General features: G+C 47.9%; 1 protein-coding gene across 8 annotated transcripts in view; it reads left to right on the top strand.

Annotated features, from left to right (window-relative positions):
- CUX2 (cut like homeobox 2) overlaps window positions 1–18349 on the top strand; it is a 53567-nt gene that overhangs the window by 20725 nt on the left and 14493 nt on the right. For 7 of the 8 annotated variants that reach the window (XM_042865467.1, XM_042865465.1, XM_042865463.1 and 4 more), the window contains exon 2: window positions 16739–16817. In XM_042865467.1, coding sequence (XP_042721401.1) covers window positions 16739–16817 — 79 coding nt within the window. Of the gene's footprint in view, window positions 1–16735; window positions 16818–16983; window positions 17078–18349 lie in introns of those variants that run through there. The other variant, XM_042865464.1, reaches the window with a different exon arrangement.

Below are 18349 nucleotides of genomic sequence, written 5' to 3'. Positions count from 1 at the left end.
CCTTCTTGCCCTTGGGAAGATCCCTCTGCCTTCTGCTTTCCAGCCCAGAGTTTGTAGGGTTGGAGATTGGAGGTGGAACTTTCAGGAAAACGAAGCAGAAAAGCAGGAAAATTGTTCCAGGTGTGGAAAACATAGCTCACATGGGTGTGTGAGCCTCCTCCCATTGTCAGCTTAGTGGTGGGGCAAGGATTTGGGGATGTGTTGGGCATCATTCCTCATTCCTCCAGTGCCTGTTGGATACAGAGCACGGGGCTGTTTTTAGGAATAGCAGGTATGTGCCTTGTTCAGGGTGAGCTGGAACTGGGGCTCGTGTGGTTTCTGCACTGGAATGGTAGAGGAGTCTTATTGTATTAGCAATTTCCCATCAGATCATGTCATATTAGTATTGTATTGTATTAGTATTTGTTTTCACTAATGTGATGTGAAAGTTGCTAATATGATAAGACTCCTGCATTGTATTAGTGAAAACAAATATTAATATGATAGGATGGAAAATAGCTAATAAGAAACTAAGTTGCTAATCCGACATGATGGATCTCCTGCAGGAATTGGCTGCTGTGCTCCTGTACTTTTCCAGGAGCACCTTCAGCCTGGCTCGGAGTGAGTGGGGAAGGGGATGCTCATGTTGGGGACAAAGGGATGTGCTTCAAGGGAATGAAGGGACACTCTTGTTGGGGATGAATATTTTTTTGTAGGGGATGAGGGGTTGCCCTCATTGGGATCAAAGGGATGCTCTTGTAAGGGATGAGGGGATGCTCCTGTAGAGGGTAAGGGGATGCTCTTGTAGGGGGCAGGGTTGTGGTGGCAAATGCTGCTGGAGCAAATCTGAATTCATGGAGCGTGGAGGCCATGGTGCACACACACCAGCTCCTGCAGCATGTTCAACTTTGACGACACATAAACCATTTCCTAATTATTTTTTTTCTAGCCACCTGAACCAAATATCAATTTCTGACATGAGGAAGACAGGGTAGGTGAGCCAGAGCTAAATACAAATAAACATTAAACAATTATTGGAATTTAGGTTTATTTTAAAAAATCAGCGGGGTTGAGGGAATGAGCCACCTATTAGCTGGGAAAAACTATTGGGCTTTTTAACAGCATGCTGTTTCTTGGCGGAGGCTGGGATTTGGGTTGTGTGAGCGGTGGCAGCCCTGGGTGCTATTGATTAAAGATGATGGAGCAACAGCACAATTAGATCACAGTTTGTGCTCGCCGTGGTGCTACCGCCAGCCTCTCATTTGTCTGTGTGGAGGCTGGGATGTTTGCTTTGCCGCCCTTGGTTTTGCTCATGGTTCTACTGCGACTTGTCCTGGGCAGGGTGCTCAGGGCGATGGGAACTTGGCTTGGTCCTGGCACCAGCCCTGGGATGCTGGTGGTGGTGATGATGATGTTTTTAATTGCTTTTTTGAATGTAATAGTGATTCAAGAAGTGATGATGTTGGAAAATGGTAATCAGAGAATCTCAGACTGGTTTGAGTTGGAAGGAACCCACAAAGGCCTTCTGTTCCCACTGCCTGCAGTGCACAGGGACACCCACAGCTCCATCAGTGCTCACAGCCCCATCCCCTGACCGTGGCTGTGTGCAGGAATGGGGCACCACCACCTCTCTGAGCACCCTGTGCCAGTGCCAAACTGTCCTCAGTGTAAAAGCTTCAACAAACCCTTGCAAACAGAAACATGCCACTTCAATTGCTGAGGTGCAGCACTTCCTTGGGCTATGTGCCTCACAGCACCATGGACCAAATCATGGGGATTGGTGTTTTTATGGCACTTCCAGAAAATTCTGGACCAATGCTTGGGGTGCACATGGAGGAGCAGGGCTGGGCCACGCTGTGCACAGAAGCAAGCAGGTGGCTTGCGAGAGTGTGCATCTTTGAATCAGTCTATAATGCAATCAATTCTGTGTATCCCTAGTGAAACAGCAACATTTATTTAACGTCTTTTATAGAGCAGCTGAGTTTTATCACAAATCACATTCCATTTCTATTCATCAGGGACCCCTTGAAGGCTAAAATGCACTTACTTTCCTCTGAGGAAGTTTACCAATTCTTCAATAAAGACCCATTTGCCTCCGTATGTAAAATTGACACATTTATTGAATATTAAACATTTGTTGGGTTCTCGTGCGCTCCTTTCGACTTTATCTGCTGCCCTTAAAAGTCGTTAGGGGGAGAATCCGCCGAAGTTGCAATGAAGGCTCATTTATGGACAGGAAGGGGAGATGATGGGGCTGCTTTTTCCCATTGGTTGGAAATTGCTGGGGTTTTGATGTTGGGAGCACGGGTGATAACGCTTAGAGCGGCCTGTTGTCCTTGGCAAACATTTGTCTCCTGTTACTACAAAGGATTTTTTGTGTATGAAAGCTGCTTCTGGCTGCGTGAAGGTCGGGGTTGTGCCGTGAGTGCAACATCCCCTACCAGAGTCAGTGCAGCTAATTAGCACACAGGCCAATAAAACAAGTTTTTCTTTTATCACTGTTACTAAGTGCTGTTGTAAATCAATTAAAATGTATTCTAGTAATTCTATTTTTCCTTGGCTACCCAGGGCTGTTGTTTAAAGAAGCCTCGAGTACACATTGGATGCAGCCATGCACTGACCTGTTGCATTAGAAGGGTTTGGGGAAAGGCACGCAGTTTTGCAAGGATTTTCCTGGAAAGATGGATATTTATACAAATGAGACTCCTGATGGCCAGGATTGGTGTTGCTGGGGTTGGAGCTGTGTCCTGCATGCACATTCCTGAAGGTGTTTTTGGGGTAGAATTGACTCAACAGGATGGCCTTTTTGTTGGTTTGCCTTTGTGTGTTTACACAGGAAATTACCAACAGGAACAAGTGTTAAATTCGAGATTTGGGGTTGTTTGCTTGATTTTAAGTATTTATGTTGTCTCTTGGTTGCTGTTCTATGGGATGTGTCTGTTTTCTGCAGGATGGAGTCTGCCCCACTGGGCCATGATTGCAGCTCGGTCTCTAGGGGCTATGGGTTATGATGTTAGGTTGGAAAATCACACTGAAGGTCCCCAGATTGCCCCCAGGGGTGTGTGCAAGGTGCCAGGCACCTCCAGCCTTCCCCCCAGATCCTTTTTGCAGCAGAGAGCCAGATGATGCCGGCTAATTTTAGGGTCCCTTGTCCATGTTAATTTATAAAACAAGCCAGCATAATAAATGTCACCTAAATAGAGCTGCAGGAATCATAGCTCATCTTGAGTGCACAATAAACGTAATATACGGCTGCCTCTCAGAGCAGGCACCCGGCTGGTGCGGGGCTGCCTCACATGGTGCTCAGTTCTGCGCTGCTCTTTCACTCTCTTTTATTTTTCCTTTCTTGCTTTTGCAAGAAATGGTTGGGAAATGGCTTCTCCTTCTCTTTCCATGCAGCAGGCACTCAGGATGCCCTGCAGCTGACATGGGCATTACAAAATAAAGGTGCTGATGTCTCAAGGGGTGAAGCGGAGGGGGGGGATGTTTTTGCCCCAGGTGGGTGAATTTGGTCACTGGGTGCATTTTGGTGCAGCACACGGGCACTGTGCCCCCACCAGTGGGTGTCACCTCACAGTGATGCTCAGGATGCCCTCGGCATTGGGAGTGACCCAAGGAGGAAATGCCAGAAAATGGCTTTTTTGTAAAAAACAAAAAGCAAACAACAACAAAAAAGCCTTCCTGCTGCATTGGGAGGCTCTGCTTTATGGGTGAGGGAAAGTGCTTAAAATGCTTAGAGGGAATAAACAGCTTTTAATGAAGTTACATTGCCACATAATGGGTATCATAAAATTGCCTTCATAGTACAGGGTCCCAGGATGGCTTTTATTATTGACTGAGCTGGAATCCTGTCTGTAAAGCTCCAGCAGCTGCGGAGGGGCGAATGCAAAGTCTTCTTAAATTACCTGATTGAAATAACTGGCAAATATTCTGCTTTGCTGCTTTGTGGAAGGCAAAGCTGCCTTTGGGGTGGTCTGTCAGACCTGGTTTGCAGATCCCGAAGAACACAGGAGTTTCATTGCAGCAAAACAGATGTTCATCTTGTTTCTCTATCGGCTGTTTGATGAGAAATTTATTGCTCTTCTGCTGGGCTGGAGCTCCTCTGCTGCGGAGTCTATTAGGCAGCCTGGGAGCTGGCGGGGAGCCAGGCAGGCAGTGTTTTGATGAAACCCATGAAAGCCCTGGTTCGAAGGCGCCAGTAATAATGCATTGGCTAGACTCTTCTGATTGGGCAATTGATTGCTCTGATTTGATTTATTGATCAATACCCTCAAATTTGGCGTCTGAGAAGCTGAACTAATCTTTAACTGCTGCGAACATCTCTGCCTGGTGGAGAATTAGAGCTGATAAGGAATGTATGAAAGGAATCTGAGCTTATCTTAATCACACAGTGCCCCGGCGCTGCCTGCGCTGAGAGGGAGTAGATGTGTGCAGAACACAATCACCAGGCAGAACAGAGCAGATCTATAAATTGATGGAATTCAAAGCCTCCAGCATCGATTACCATTATAACAAACAGTGGCACGCTGAATGTCTGATTATTTTTAGACAAAGATTCTGTGCTCTCAGCAGCAATTTTGCTGATGCTGTCACTGTGTCAGATGTCTGTTGTTGATTGCAATTAGATGCAATACAAAAAAAAAAAAATTAAAACTATCTCTGCCTATAGTTTTATTTCCTCTTATTAAATCTCCTCCTTTGTTTGCCTCCTCCTAATGTCTGCAGCTGGATGAAATATTGCATTACCAGAAGAGATCTCTTATATTCAGTTGGGTATAATCACTTTACAGATCATTGGATTATATCTGATATGGTTCAGATAATCCTGGGGAAATGTGGGACATTGAATCTGCCTTGTTTGAATGCGCCCTGCTTTAGGCTTAGGACTACAAATGTGCACAATTTGGGGGTTTGGAAAACGGCTCTACAAACCCCAAAATGATCTAATTCTATTAAAACACTGATCAATTCCCCATGACGTCATTCATCCTCCCTGCCAGTGCTGGATTCTCAGCATTGTGCTGCTTGCTGGGGCCTTTCTTTGTGGTATGGCAGCCAGGCTGCCCACGGGGCATCGCACTGGTGATCCATGGTGAAATTTTGGGACGATGCAGTGCCGCTGCACTGGCTCCACTGAGCAGATACAGCTTGCAAGGGACAGGTCCCAAAATGTCTATCCTCCATCCTGGGCTCTGTGCCTATCCCATGGCCTTGTCCTTTGGGGCACAAGTCTATCCCCTGGCTCTACATTGCATGACACGGGTGTATCCCTTGGACTTGTCCTGCAGGGCACAGGTCTATCCCCTGGCTCTACACTGCAGAGCACAGGTCTATCCCCTGGCTCTACACTGCAGGGCACAGATCTATCCCCTGGCTCTACACTGTAGGGCACAGGTCTATCCCCTGGTTCTACACTGTAGGGCACAGATCTATCCCCTGGCTCTACACTGTAGGGCACAGGTCTATCCCCTGGTTCTACACTGTAGGGCACAGATCTATCCCCTGGCTCTACACTGCAGGGTACAGATCTATCCCCTGGCTCTACACTGTAGGGCACAGGTCTATCCCCTGGTTCTGCACTGTAGGGCACAGGTCTATCCCCTGGTTCTACACTGTAGGGCACAGGTCTATCCCCTGGTTCTGCACTGTAGGGCACAGGTCTATCCCCTGGTTCTACACTGTAGGGCACAGATCTATCCCCTGGTTCTGCACTGTAGGGCACAGGTCTATCCCTAGGACTTGTCCTGCAAGGCACGGGTCTATCCGCAGGCATTGCCTTGCAGAGCACAGATCTATCCCCTGGCTCTGCCCTGTAGGGCACAGGGCTGTTCCCTGGCATTTCCCTACAGGGAGGATGTGCAGGATACCTGCGGGTTTCCTGGCTTTATCTCAGCCCACCAGAGCTCAGGGCACCCCACCGCAGAGCCCAGCCGTGGCCCTGGCCTGACTCTGTGAGCACCAGGCCTCCTCTTGAACCTGACCCCGACCCTCGCGGCCCTGGCCTTGATGGAGAGCCGCGGCGCGGCCGAGGAGCCGTGCGCTGCTGGCAGCTGGTGTTTTCTTTCTTTGGGAAATCTAATATATTGATTAGCTTTCTTCAGAACAGCATCAATAAAGCGTATAATGGCCTGGCTGGTGCCTGCGGCGTCTCCTCCCCTGCTCTGGGCCCCCACGGAGCCAAGAGGCCTCCGCCAGCGGGACTGGTCCTCTGCCCATGGCCCCTTCCCTTCCTGGCAGCCATGCAGCCGTGCTCTGCCCCACAAACACGTTGTGTTGTGTGCCCTGCTCTCTTGGAGCCTTTCTCCTCTTCCTCCTCCTCTCCTGTGGTCTCAGCTTGTCCCATGTCCTGGAGATCACTGCTCTGAAGCAATGGAAGGAGATCTGTTTTCCAGTACAGCATTTAAGAGTGCTTAGAGGGTTTTTTATCGTTGTTTTTGCTTTTTTTTTTTTTGGTATGCTGATTGATTGCTGTAATGAATGGATCCCAGAAATAGGCTGGAGTGGCGGCATGGGGCCGGTGGCTGGATTTAAAGTCCTCGTTGGCTTTGAACCCTCTTAACTATTTCTGTCAGGCTGGAACAGCTTTCATCTGTAAAATATGCAGGAGGAAAGCAGGATCTTATTTAGCACCCTCCTAAGCACCGCGCTGACCTCGGATGCCAGTGTCTTTAGGAACGGATGTCTTGCACTTGTCAAGAGCCACATTATATACTGCTGGTTTATTTATTTCTCCGTGGTTCACTGGACACCGAATCCTTCCCAGGAAAACGGCCCCAGCCACCACGCCGTGCTTGTCAAGATGGATCATGCTTTAAGACAGCACGGTCCCAGTCTGATCAATCTCACGGCTGCTTTCAGTTTGCCTTCCGTCTCCCTTAGTTTTCTTTTCCTGGCTCTTTTCCAGACAGTGGGGAGTTTTTGGGGTCGTGTGAGCAGGGGCAATGGGGACAAGGTGATGGGGATGCCTGTTTCTGTGCTTCCCTCCCTATTAACGCCCTTCAGTGAGAGAGATTTGGGGAGAAATTGACAGCTGATGAGTATGGGAAGATGTTTTCAAAAGGAGAAACAATTTGCAATAATTAGAAATTTATAAAATGTCTTTAAACATGGTGGTAATAGGGATAAGAAAACACTTGCTGCAATGTAATCAGTTATTAGCAGCTGATCATTTATCTCGATGGATAGTTGCTGCTGGTACACGAGACACGTAATAAAAGGACTCTTGATTAACTAATTTGAATATCTTTTGAGAATAAATTCTGAGTTCTCTTTTTTCTCCATTGTAACAGATCTGTACATCTGTGAGATAAACACTGAATGAATATGGTAATGAATGAATGTTCTGCTGGAAACGGGGCCCTCCAGTGCTGCCGGCGGGGCTGCCCCTGGCTGGGGATGGGGTCGTGAGGTTGGGATGGCACCAGGCTCCCTGCAGCCCCATTGCCATGCATCAGCAACAAGGTGGAGAGCAGGCAGCAGAATATCCGCCAGCAGCCCCCAGTTATACCCCATGAGATAGCAGCCCTTGATATATGTTTTCTTTCTTTCTTTTTCCTTCTTTTTTTAACACAGCTTTTTCATATCTCCTTGGGAATGGAAATCTACCACGTGTCTCCAATCTCTGCCCTTTCCGAGATCCCATTACAGCGCTTTGATAAAGTGCTGTAGAGCCCGATTCCATTTCAGATGGCTGGAGCCGGCGGCGCAGCCGCTTGCTTTGTGCCTGGGTTGCAGAGTTCAGGATTTGGCTGCACGCCTGCACACTTCATGGCACCGCGCTGGAGTTCCTGGCCATATGGGAAAGCCTATAGCCAGCACTATTGATACATATTTCCCTTTTGGGGGGCTTGAGAGGAGTCTGTTTGAACCCAACCAATGCTCTCTCTTGGCTCCAGCCAGGCGTGAATTCGCAGTTCCTGCCCCTGATCCTGACTCATCATCCCAGGCACTAATGGACTCCATTCAAATCCTTCCTATGCAAGCATTGTGATTCACATAGCATCTGACAGCAGGTACCTTTTGGCAGCCAGAGCCCCAGATTTTATACTTGTGAACCAGCTTCTATCCAGGATCCTGATTTTCCCATTCTTTCCTCTCTCCTGCATGCCCTCCTTATTTCTTCTGTAGGGTCCATCCCTATCCATGTCACTGGGAGGTGACTCTGGCTCAGCACGTGTACCCTCCCCATATGGCTGTAGGTGACAGCAGGGGACCTGGGGACACAGGGGGCTGTGGGCTCCGCTCCCCCTTGGGTCATACCCTGCAGCAAAGCGCTGTGGCTGGGGATGCAGTTTACAGGTGATTAAACTCAGCTCAGCAAGGATTTAACCATTAATATTGATGTGAAAGTTTTTAATAAAATATAGGTAGATGGAGAAAGAGGGATCGATTCCTGTAAGTTTTTAAATTTAATTCTATTTTTTATTTTCTCCCACTTTATGGTTGCAGGGTTGGGTTGACCTACTGGATACTGGGGAAGGAAGATGTGGGCACGGAGCCGTGTTGGCTGGAGGCACCGTCCCCACCAGTGCCACAGTCAAGCCCAGTGGCCCCATTGTGATGGTCTTGATGCTGATAATTGCACTGTGACCAGCAGCCCATCCACAGTGCACCAATTGCCCTCCCCTGCTGTAGGGATGCATTGGGGTGGACTTTTCTGCTCACTCTGCTCCCCCTATCCCCAACCTGCTCATAAACTCCGTGTTCCTGTACCGCACTGCGAGGCCGTTAGAAAGATGCTGACGGCCGTTTTTCACTCCCTGCTTCTCTGTATACACACAGGACCTGGTTTTATCTGCTTTCTCTCCAATATTTTTTTATATAACAGTGAAATATTTATATTGTCCAATAAAAGGCAGTAAGCTTGCAATCTCTCACAAATTCATTTGAGACCAAGAGCTTCATTGTATGAATTTTACACCCAGCAGTGACCCCTGATAATTGACTCCATACATCTTTAGCATTGCAGATTTACATAATACGTAGGGAATGATGGATGTCTTGGGTACTCCTGCCTGCCAGCACGGCCCCATGTCCTCCATGCTGGATGGGCACGTGGGAGCAATGGGGTTTGAAGAATAGCAAGAGGGATGCTCTGGCCCCATGGAAAAGGGCTGAGACAGAGGGTTTCTCCAGTAACATCCCTCCTCTCCCCGTAGCTCCTTATCCAGAGGGTTCCAAATGTTGATCCCTGTACCCAACACTGTCAGCTGTTAGTTCAGCCAAAACCAGCATCCTCATTCCCCCGCCCAAGCACCCCTGCCTTCTGCGTTCCACCTTAGCCCTGCTGCAAACCCACTTTGCCCCAACCGCTCCCCAAACGCTGCCCACACCAGCACCTCCTGACCCCCTGCCACCTAATTCATCAAAAAGCAATTAATAGTGTCCCCCTCTTTGCATTTTATGGTTTCCGTCTTTTCCCGCAGACTGCAGGGCAGTAATTAGAGTCTGGCTAATGAGCTTCTCGTGGCGGGGCTGTGAGCTCCCGACGGATCTTCCCATCAGACAAAGGCCCCTCTGCTTCACCGTGGCTCACAGCCTTAATGCTCTATGTGATCCTGATGTGAGCAGGGGATGGTGGGGACGAGCTGGGAATCTCGGTGGCCTGGTGGTGGCTGTCCCATGTCAGCCTCGGTGATGGCACCTCTGGCCAGAGTCAGGGCTGTGATTTACAGTGATGGCACTGAGGGTCAGTTTACTTCCTATCAGCCCCACCATTTTGTTTCAAATTCTTCTGAAATTAAAAAGCCATACATATCCTGAAATTCTTATTTATGAACACTTAAGTGTAAGTAAGTCACAGTTGGACTGCTTCCCTCCCCGCTGATGTATGTAAGCTGGCAGCAGAGTGGACTCCGAATCAAATCTGGCAATACAATATGCTGTACTTGACTATTTTGACACTCGGAGTGCGATGTTTTTTTACAGTTACTGATGAGCTTATGTCACTGCTCCTTTTGGAAAAGAAAGGAGGAGGGTGGGCTGGGGAGCGGAGCATATTGATCAGCTTCTGATTATCGCAGCCACCCGCTTGCCTTTGCTTTGCTGTTGTGTTTCATACCCGTTTTCTTCAATTATTCGTACAACCCCCCCGTCAATATTGCCAACACGCGTTGGAATCATTCCAGGGGAATTACAGTCGTAAAAAAAAGTGCTCCTAAAACACTTTTTTTTTTTTTTTTTTCTTTTTTTTCCCCCCCCCCCTTTTTTTCCCCCCCCCCCCCCCCCCCCTTTTGTTTTCGTTTTGTTCCAGAAGGAGCTGAATTCTGCTGCTCCTGAGTTGGCAGCGCAACGGGGGGAACGCGAACAGCCTCATAAACATTTAATTGAACTCAGCCGGGAATTTAAGAAAAATGTACCTGAAGTACAGTACATTTGCTGTCATAGAATTAACTCGGCAGGACGGCACATTTCCCTCTGTTGCAGCCAGAGTTTGAAAACTGGAGATGTAAGTGACTAACAAGGAAGGGAGCTGATTAGCCATGGGGATGGATGGCCGCCCCTAAACTGTGGCTGTGTCTTGCACGGGTGCTGGGGTGCCAGGGTTTGGGCTTTGCATCTCGTGGTGCTCCCAATAAGCAAGCGCTGGGTGTTTGGTGCCAAGATCACAGCCCAGAAGGGGGAGATACAGAGGGGTTTTTTTGTTGTTTTTTTTTTTTTTTCCTAAAAAATATTTTAAAAAAAAAAAAAGAGCAACTCCAAAATAAATGTTAGCGGAGGCTGTTTGCTGGACTGGAGGCGGATAGGATGAAAAAATGGAAAGCCAAGAGCATCGCAGGGGATGCTCAGTGAGGATGCAACATCCCAACCACAGCTTCTCCAGACAATACGATCCCTATGCTGGGATGCTCTGGGATTGATCTAGCAGTTGGCAACCAACCTGCACAATGGGAAGTGATTGGAACGGGGTGATCTTTGAGGTCCCTCCTACCCAAGCCATCCTATGATTCTACGATCCACGTGGTCCTTGGGGTCTCAAATGGCATTCAGTAGTCATGTGCATGGGTTCTGGTCCTGCGTTGGACTGGCCAAGGTGATGCATCCCTGTGGGATCTGTCGCTGTCTCCCTGGGTCTGTGATGCTCCTCACCAGGGGCTGCTCACTGCACTCCTCTGCTGTGCTCAAATGGAAACCCCCTGGGGAGATGTCGGTACGCCGCGCTTGCCGGCAGCGACACATTAGGATCTGTCATCTGCTGAGCATTACCTTATTTTAAATCTGTCTCTTTGGAGCTACGTAACTGCATAAGAAAATATTAAAGTAAACAATAACTGGATTTACACAAATGCGTCTGATTTCCATATTTTTCATCACTTCATTTTATTACTCAGTTTACTGATATGCTCATTTATTTATAGGGCAATCCAGTATTGATTCATTCCAATGCACTATGCATAAACACATAAAAGAGAGTGATAACAATAGGAATACATTTCCAGTCTTTTAAATACTGCATTTTTTCCAATAGCCTTCATTAGATGCACAGTGCACGGATGAGCTCCGTCCTGCGGGGCCCAACCGGTCCCTCTACCAAGTGCCCCTGGATTTATGGTGGCAGAGGTAACACTGGGATGCAATCCCTGGCTTGGTGGCAGCTTCTTTACCAGTGTGGCTGCCCTCCTCACCAGGTGTGCTTCAGAGCAGACCTGGTATCCCAAAGGGTGGATTGAGATAAACACAACTTCCTTGAGTTTGTTTTTCTTTTCCATGTAGGACAGGAAGGACATCAAAGTCTTGAGAAATGTGTGATGTGTCACTGAGGTGAGTGGTAATGGGTTGATGGCTGGACCTGACGATCTTTTCCAGACACGATTCCATGACTCTATGAAGTGCTGCTTCATCTCCCCATTCACCACCTGAGTCTCACCTGCCCTTGCTGGAGGCAGGAGGGGTCATTTCTTCTCGTACCCGTGGGGTGGATGTTGCCCCTCTATCACCTGCTGGATCAGTGCAGATAACCCTGGATGGGGCCGAAGGGTGATGCTCGCTCAATGCACGTAGTCCTCATGTTGGCCTCTCTAAGATTGCACATGGAGGCATTAGCCCACCTAGAGGACTTTTCTTTCCCCTTTTTTTCTCTAGGGGAGCTTTTTTTCCTTCCTTTTCTCCCTCTTAAATTTTTGGGTTTTCTTTTTTTTTCCTGCAAACTGCACTTCTCTTTGTGCTCGCCATGAATATTTACAGGGAGAGCAGGACGCTACATCATCTGCGTCATGGGAAGGAGCCCATAAAAATGCAGTGATGAATGGCATGAGTTCCCTCTCTAGTCCTTCTTGTAAATGGGCATAAAAAAATAATTCTAAAATATTAACCTGTGCTGTGGTAGATGGGTTCCTTTGCCATTTCTCTGCCATTTCGGAATGCAGCTCATACACATTTAGGCTCCTGCATCCTTCCTATGTAATTTCTTTCTCAAGGAAGGAGAAATGGGGGCCAGGAGGGAGATTGAAGGAAGGAATAAATCGTCCCTGCCGAGAGAAAACCTGACTTTTGTTTTTCGTCGTGATTAGATAAAGGCCAGTTTATTTCTCTGTCGGAGAATCACAAAAAGCTGCCCATGATGGCAGCTTAATGGCAACAGCTTGAAACGGACCAAGTTTGAATATCCTTGCAATGGAGAAAAGAGCAAAGCGAAAGCCCTGCTAATTACAAAAGTTGCTTTATGAAAGATAATTCAAAGCAATAATTTAGCAAACATAATCAAGTAGCGCAGATGGGGATTTTGATGAATAGTTTGCAACATGCAATTAGCAGCTCTTGCAGTTACATATCATTAACCCTCAGAGCACAAAAATTATTTTCTCATTATTAGATGAAAAGGTAAAATTAAGCTGACTAGACAGTAAAGGAACAAACTACAATTAATTACCTTCATTTATTACAGTCATTATTTTAAACTTACTTTTTTTTCTTTTTTTTTTTCTTTTTTTAAATTCTGATAGATGGATGAAAACATCTAAATTAAAAGTTTTGTTCTGCTAAATTGGAGGTGAGACTTTATGCACCCGTGCTGCTGTCCCGCGGGATGGACACTGCATCCTCAGCCCAGGCAGTACGGGGCTGGCAAAAATCCACCCAGCTGCGAGCAGGGATCTCATATCACTGCATTTCCATCCCCACTGTGCTGCATTAAACCTAATAATGCATCGTGCTGTGATCTGAAGTCCCTCTTCAGACCACCTCTTCCACTGACGTGGGCCTTGCAGTGATTTTTAGTTTTGGCAGTGGCAGCTCCTCATCCCCAACTTGCAAGTTTTGAATATTTTTGCAAGAAAATATTTCTTGTAAATGTGGGAATAAACCCACCCGGCGGGGTGTTTCTGGTCCCCACTGCCTGGCATCCTTCGCTTCGCGCTGCAGCCTCGCGCTCCGACGCGCGCACGGGTAGCAGATGGTTGACAGTCGCCAACTGTCAGCAAACGCACTGAAAAAATATATTTGGGGAAAAAGTCTAAACTTGGCAGTGTAAAAAAAAAAAAAAGATACGTAGAGAGAATTGTGTTGATGAAAACGCAGAGCATTCTTGAGATGGTTTTGCTGCGCTGGGAATTGAGGTTGGGCCTCAACTGGGGATGGCTTGGGCGCTCCACATAGCATATTTGGAGCCATGGAGATGGTGATGGAAATGCAGGAAATGAAGGCCAAGGGAAACTTCTCCCAGTGGTGCCAACTGGCACCTCCAAACAGCACCAATGGGTGATGCCACTGCTGCCAGCGCAGGACAAGGGGCAAAACCAATCCCATTGAGATTGGTGTCCTCCGCTCTCAGGAACTTTGCCAAAGTGTCACTGAACTTGTCAGGAAGTATTACAACAAAATTAAGAACCAGCAGCAATTTTCTTTCATTTCATAGCCTGCGCATTATAAAGTAAATTATTAATGCTTTTTCTTTTTCTCGGTTAAGCAGTTATTTGCAGCAGTGTCGGTATATTTCTCATTAGAAATAACATCATCTGAAGAACTTATATTGATTCATTTTATTTTTTTTTTTAATCTGCGAATCATGAACGTGAACAACATATTTATATGGCGTTCCCTTTAACTAGAATTCTCAGGCTTTATTTTTATATTATTGATCTTTTTGACGCGAATTGCTTTTTGGCCTTGTGAAAGCGATGGAAGCTTTCTGCCTTTGGAAGAATGAGTTGGAGCGGAACGAAGGGTTGGGTGTGCGTGCAGTGGGACTGTTCTCTTCCCTCCCACTTTTCTCCCTGACTTCTTTATCCATCAGCAAAAAAAAAAAAAAAAAGAATAAGAAAATAGCTTGAATGTATTTTTTCATCAGTTTTCTTCAACATTTGGGGTCTCTGCTGCTGCTTTCTCCCCCGACAGCTGTTCCTCCTTGCGTAGAAAGAGCTCATTTGTGTTTCACTGCCACAAGTATTTAGATGGAAATAACTGATACTTATCCCGCACTTGATACGAGGATTCGGGGAGGAGCATGTGCTGGATCCCACGCAGTATGGATGCGGGCACGCGGCCGGGCTGGGGAGTTTCACTGCTTTGTCAGTCAATTATAATAATATTTCTGCTTCCAAATGTTTAAAAAGTTGGCTTCGTAAGGTATAATCATGGCACAGAGGCCAGCCTGACAATAGTAATTAATTAGGCTATTACGCATTCTACAGTGATAATTGCTTTGCTGGAAAGTCACCAGCCATGAAAAAGAGCCGGCGCGGGAATGTCATCCATCACACGCCCCGCTCCCGCGCCGCGCTCACCTTGAGCCCGTGCCGCAGGAGAAACGGGGGGGGGGAAGAGAGAAATTAATGAGAATTTGGCTTTCCTGCCAAACATGCTTCCTAGAAGCTTGGTTTGGGGCTGGTGCCCCTAGGGCTGCTCTTGACGGGGATTTATTCAGCTTGGAGGGCTTTAGGCATGCTGCTAAAAACCCCACCTACTGCCTGTTTTGGGAATTGTCCCAAATTATCCCAGAGGCCATGGGAAGTTTTACAGATCGTTGTCGCTGACATTTCCTGAAGTTTAGTGGGACGCTGAAAGAGCAGAGCTGGCTCAAAATCCATCTGCTGTGGTTGGTTCACTGTTAACAAATAAAGCTGAGGCTGAGAGATGCCATCGGCAACCCAAAGCCAGGGGATGGACACTGGGAGCCACCACACCCATGGGATGGGTTGGGTTTGAGGGCAAAAAGTGTAATTTTGGGGCTGATGAGGTGGAATCCTCAGCATCTGCTGTGGTTAATGAGAGGCTGCAGCCCAAGTAGGGGATATCCCTGGAAAATGTCCATATGTTTCACTTTGATGAAAGTGTTTTCCAACGTTTTCGGCAGCTCTGAAGTCCCAAAATGATGTTTTGCTTGGCCATTTGCCTCTGCACTGTAGTAGTTTTCAGGAGAAAACCAAACCTGAAATGAAACAAAACACTATGACTCAAGATGAACAAAATCCTTGAGAGCTGTTCCGAGCTCCTTATTCCTGCAGTTCCCACTGAGGTGCTTGGCCCTCTGTGGGGATGCCAGGGAAGTGGCAAGGTCCTGTATCTTCCCCTTCTCCAAAGCTGAACTGAGGGTCATGGTTAGTGGGCACAGAGGTGGTGGGTTGATGGTTAGACTGGATGATCTCTGTGGTCTTTTCCAACCTTAATGATTCTATGATTGTGTCTGTAAGGTGACATCAGGAATAAAACCCATGGGAACAGCCTATCTGGGGCCCTGGCCCATCTGAGTGGGCCCATCTCAGTGCTGGATCAATGGGGCACAGTGTGCCTGACACGATGTTCTCCCATCACCTTCCATTCAATGCCTCCCACTCTAAACTTTATTATTAGAATTTCAGTGTGCCCCAAAGCCAATGCTGAAACTGCAAACAGGAAATTCCTCTTCAGCTGCAAAGAGGAAAGTCCGTTTGTATATTAGATGCTAAAAAAAGCACAACTTATACAATTTTAACAGCAGAAAAATGATCTTTGTGCTCCAGTGCCCATGAGCTGGGAAGGAGAAGGCAGCTTTGCTCAGGTGGCTGCTGAATTACAAATGAGCAGTTTGCTTTTATTTTGAATGACAAGCAATTTGCATCCAGGCTGGTGCAGCATGCTGCAAGCTCCATGAGAGAGGGGAAGAGTGGAAAAAGTGATGTGCTGTGCCTTGGCTGCATTGGGATTGAGTTTTGGGCTTGGTGGCTTTTTGAAATGGGAGCATTCTTACGGGGTCACCCCAGGACCTGGCTCTTGGGGACAGTGGGACATTCATGGGGGTCTCCTTGTTCCATTGGAGTCCTGTCCTGGACATGCATGGAGTAGGGCTGGAGAAACTCATCCAACAGGCAGTGGCACATGGAGAAATGGAACAGGAGAAAATGGTTCTCACCTATGAATGTTGGATGGGGCAGAAGAAGGCACCACTGGTCTGGTAGCATGGCAGTGTCCCACCTCCCCACCAACAGCAGACACAGTGTGGCAGTAGTGGCAGAGGGGACAAGGGGACTGAGCTGAGAACTGAGTTCTGGTCCTATTGTATGGGACCCCGTGAGCATCCTCCCTTAGGGTGAGCATCGTCACACCAGCACAATACCAGGCAGAAATCTTATTTCTTATTTAAGCCACGGCATTAAATTATAATTTTCATTTACTCAGAGTGCATCAATGATTCAGAGTGGCGTGACATTACAGCAGCGCAAAGAGTTCTGCCCAAGGCAGTGCACAGGATGCGAGCGGGGACACCATCCCGTGCCCCCATCCATCCCCATGAGCCCTTCCCTCCTCCAGCCCCAGCCCTCACCGCCCTTTTCCCATCTCCCTGCAGGTGATTGCACTTAGTAAGAGGAGCAAGGAGGCTGAGACGGCTTTCCTGAGCGTTTGCAAGCAATTGATCGAGGCTCCAGGTAAGGACCGCGGCGGTGACCTGGCTGCATAGCGAGGAGGCAGCAGCGAGCAGCGGGGGCACAGCGCCCGGCCCTGGCCCTGCAGACGTCCGCTCTTTGCATGTTGCTTTGAAAATCCCAACCGAAGAGACAAGTGGAAACAGCTTTTGCCATCGCTGTGTTTCAGCCCCTGAGCCAAATGCATCTTGACATTAGAAAAGGAATACATTTGCTCAGCCCTTGTAATAACACTGCGGCTATCCCCAGTTGTCTTTTTGACGGTAAGTTGGGTGAAATGACACAGCCCCAGCTCCTGGCAGCAGACTGTGGGGGCTGGGACCCCTCCAGGGGCTCCTCACGCAGCTCTGGGGGGAAACTGAGGCACAGTGCTGTGCAGCAGCCCTGGGGCTATGCCCATCCCTGAGGACAGAGAGCTCCAAGGGGCTGAGGATGCACGGAAGGGCTCCTGCAGGGCCGCTAATTCATTTTCCAGACATTTAAGAATAACAAAATGTTTTAATGATTTCTTAGGGGAATTAGGGAGACATATTTTTGTCCTCATTAAATTTTATCCTGTGCTACAAGAACCAAATGTCAGCTCGCTTTGCAGGATCCAGTTATCTTTCTGGCCTGCCCTCCTCCTCAGCACCCCACCTGCACACCCTGTCACCTGCACAGAGAGCACACACGCAGTCACATGCACACCACTGCAAACACAGGCAATCACACACACACCCATGCAAACACATGCACGCATTTGCATATTCCAACACTTCTCCCTGTGCTTGTGCAATCGCATACACACCTGTGCAATCACATGCAATTGCATGCGCTCATATGTGCACACCCGTGTGTCTGTCCCTGTCTGTCCCCATCCGTGTGTCTCTCTGCAGCCGAACACTTCCCAAGCACACTATAAGTCCTGATTCGACAGTTTTTGCTCTGAATGGCTGCTGTCAACACAAATCTCTGGCAGCGACTGTAACGGAGCCTGATTGCTCAGCAAGAATTGTGATAAGTGAGCTGCTGTGTGTCTGTAATTACGGGAGAAAACCGTAAATCTTTGGGATATTGTTCACACAGATGTGGCGTGAAGGGAAGGGGGAGAAGCAGTAAAATGTGTTAAAAGCGTAATTAATGTCATTGTTGTTGGGGATGATTTGATTTAAGCCCAGCGTTGATGTGCGGAGGGTATCATAGGGCTCTGGTGGATGGGGTGGCGCAGGTTGGGATGAGGCAGCATGAGGGGTTGTCAGCATGGTGTAAGGGCTGCTGGTGCCAGGATGCAGCATGGGCACATGTGGGTACAGCTTGGATGCGTGATGGATTCACGTGGGTGCACCATGGGTGCATGCAAATGCACCATGGATGCACTGTGAATTAGTGTGGATGCACTGGGTGGATTCAGGTGGATTCACCGTGGATGGGTTTGTGTGGGTGCACCATGGATGCACATGGATGAAGCATAGATGCACTGCAGACGCACTTTAGATTAATGTAGATACACTATGGATGCATTGTGGATGTATGTGAGTGCACTGTGGGTGCACTGT

Source organism: Lagopus leucura, unplaced genomic scaffold (assembly GCF_019238085.1).
Source record: "Lagopus leucura isolate 7727_CA_CO unplaced genomic scaffold, USGS_WTPT01 Super-Scaffold_806, whole genome shotgun sequence".
NCBI classification, from domain to species: domain Eukaryota; kingdom Metazoa; phylum Chordata; class Aves; order Galliformes; family Phasianidae; genus Lagopus; species Lagopus leucura.
Note: the sequence above shows the minus strand (reverse complement) of the source record. Positions and strands in the feature narration are given on the sequence as shown.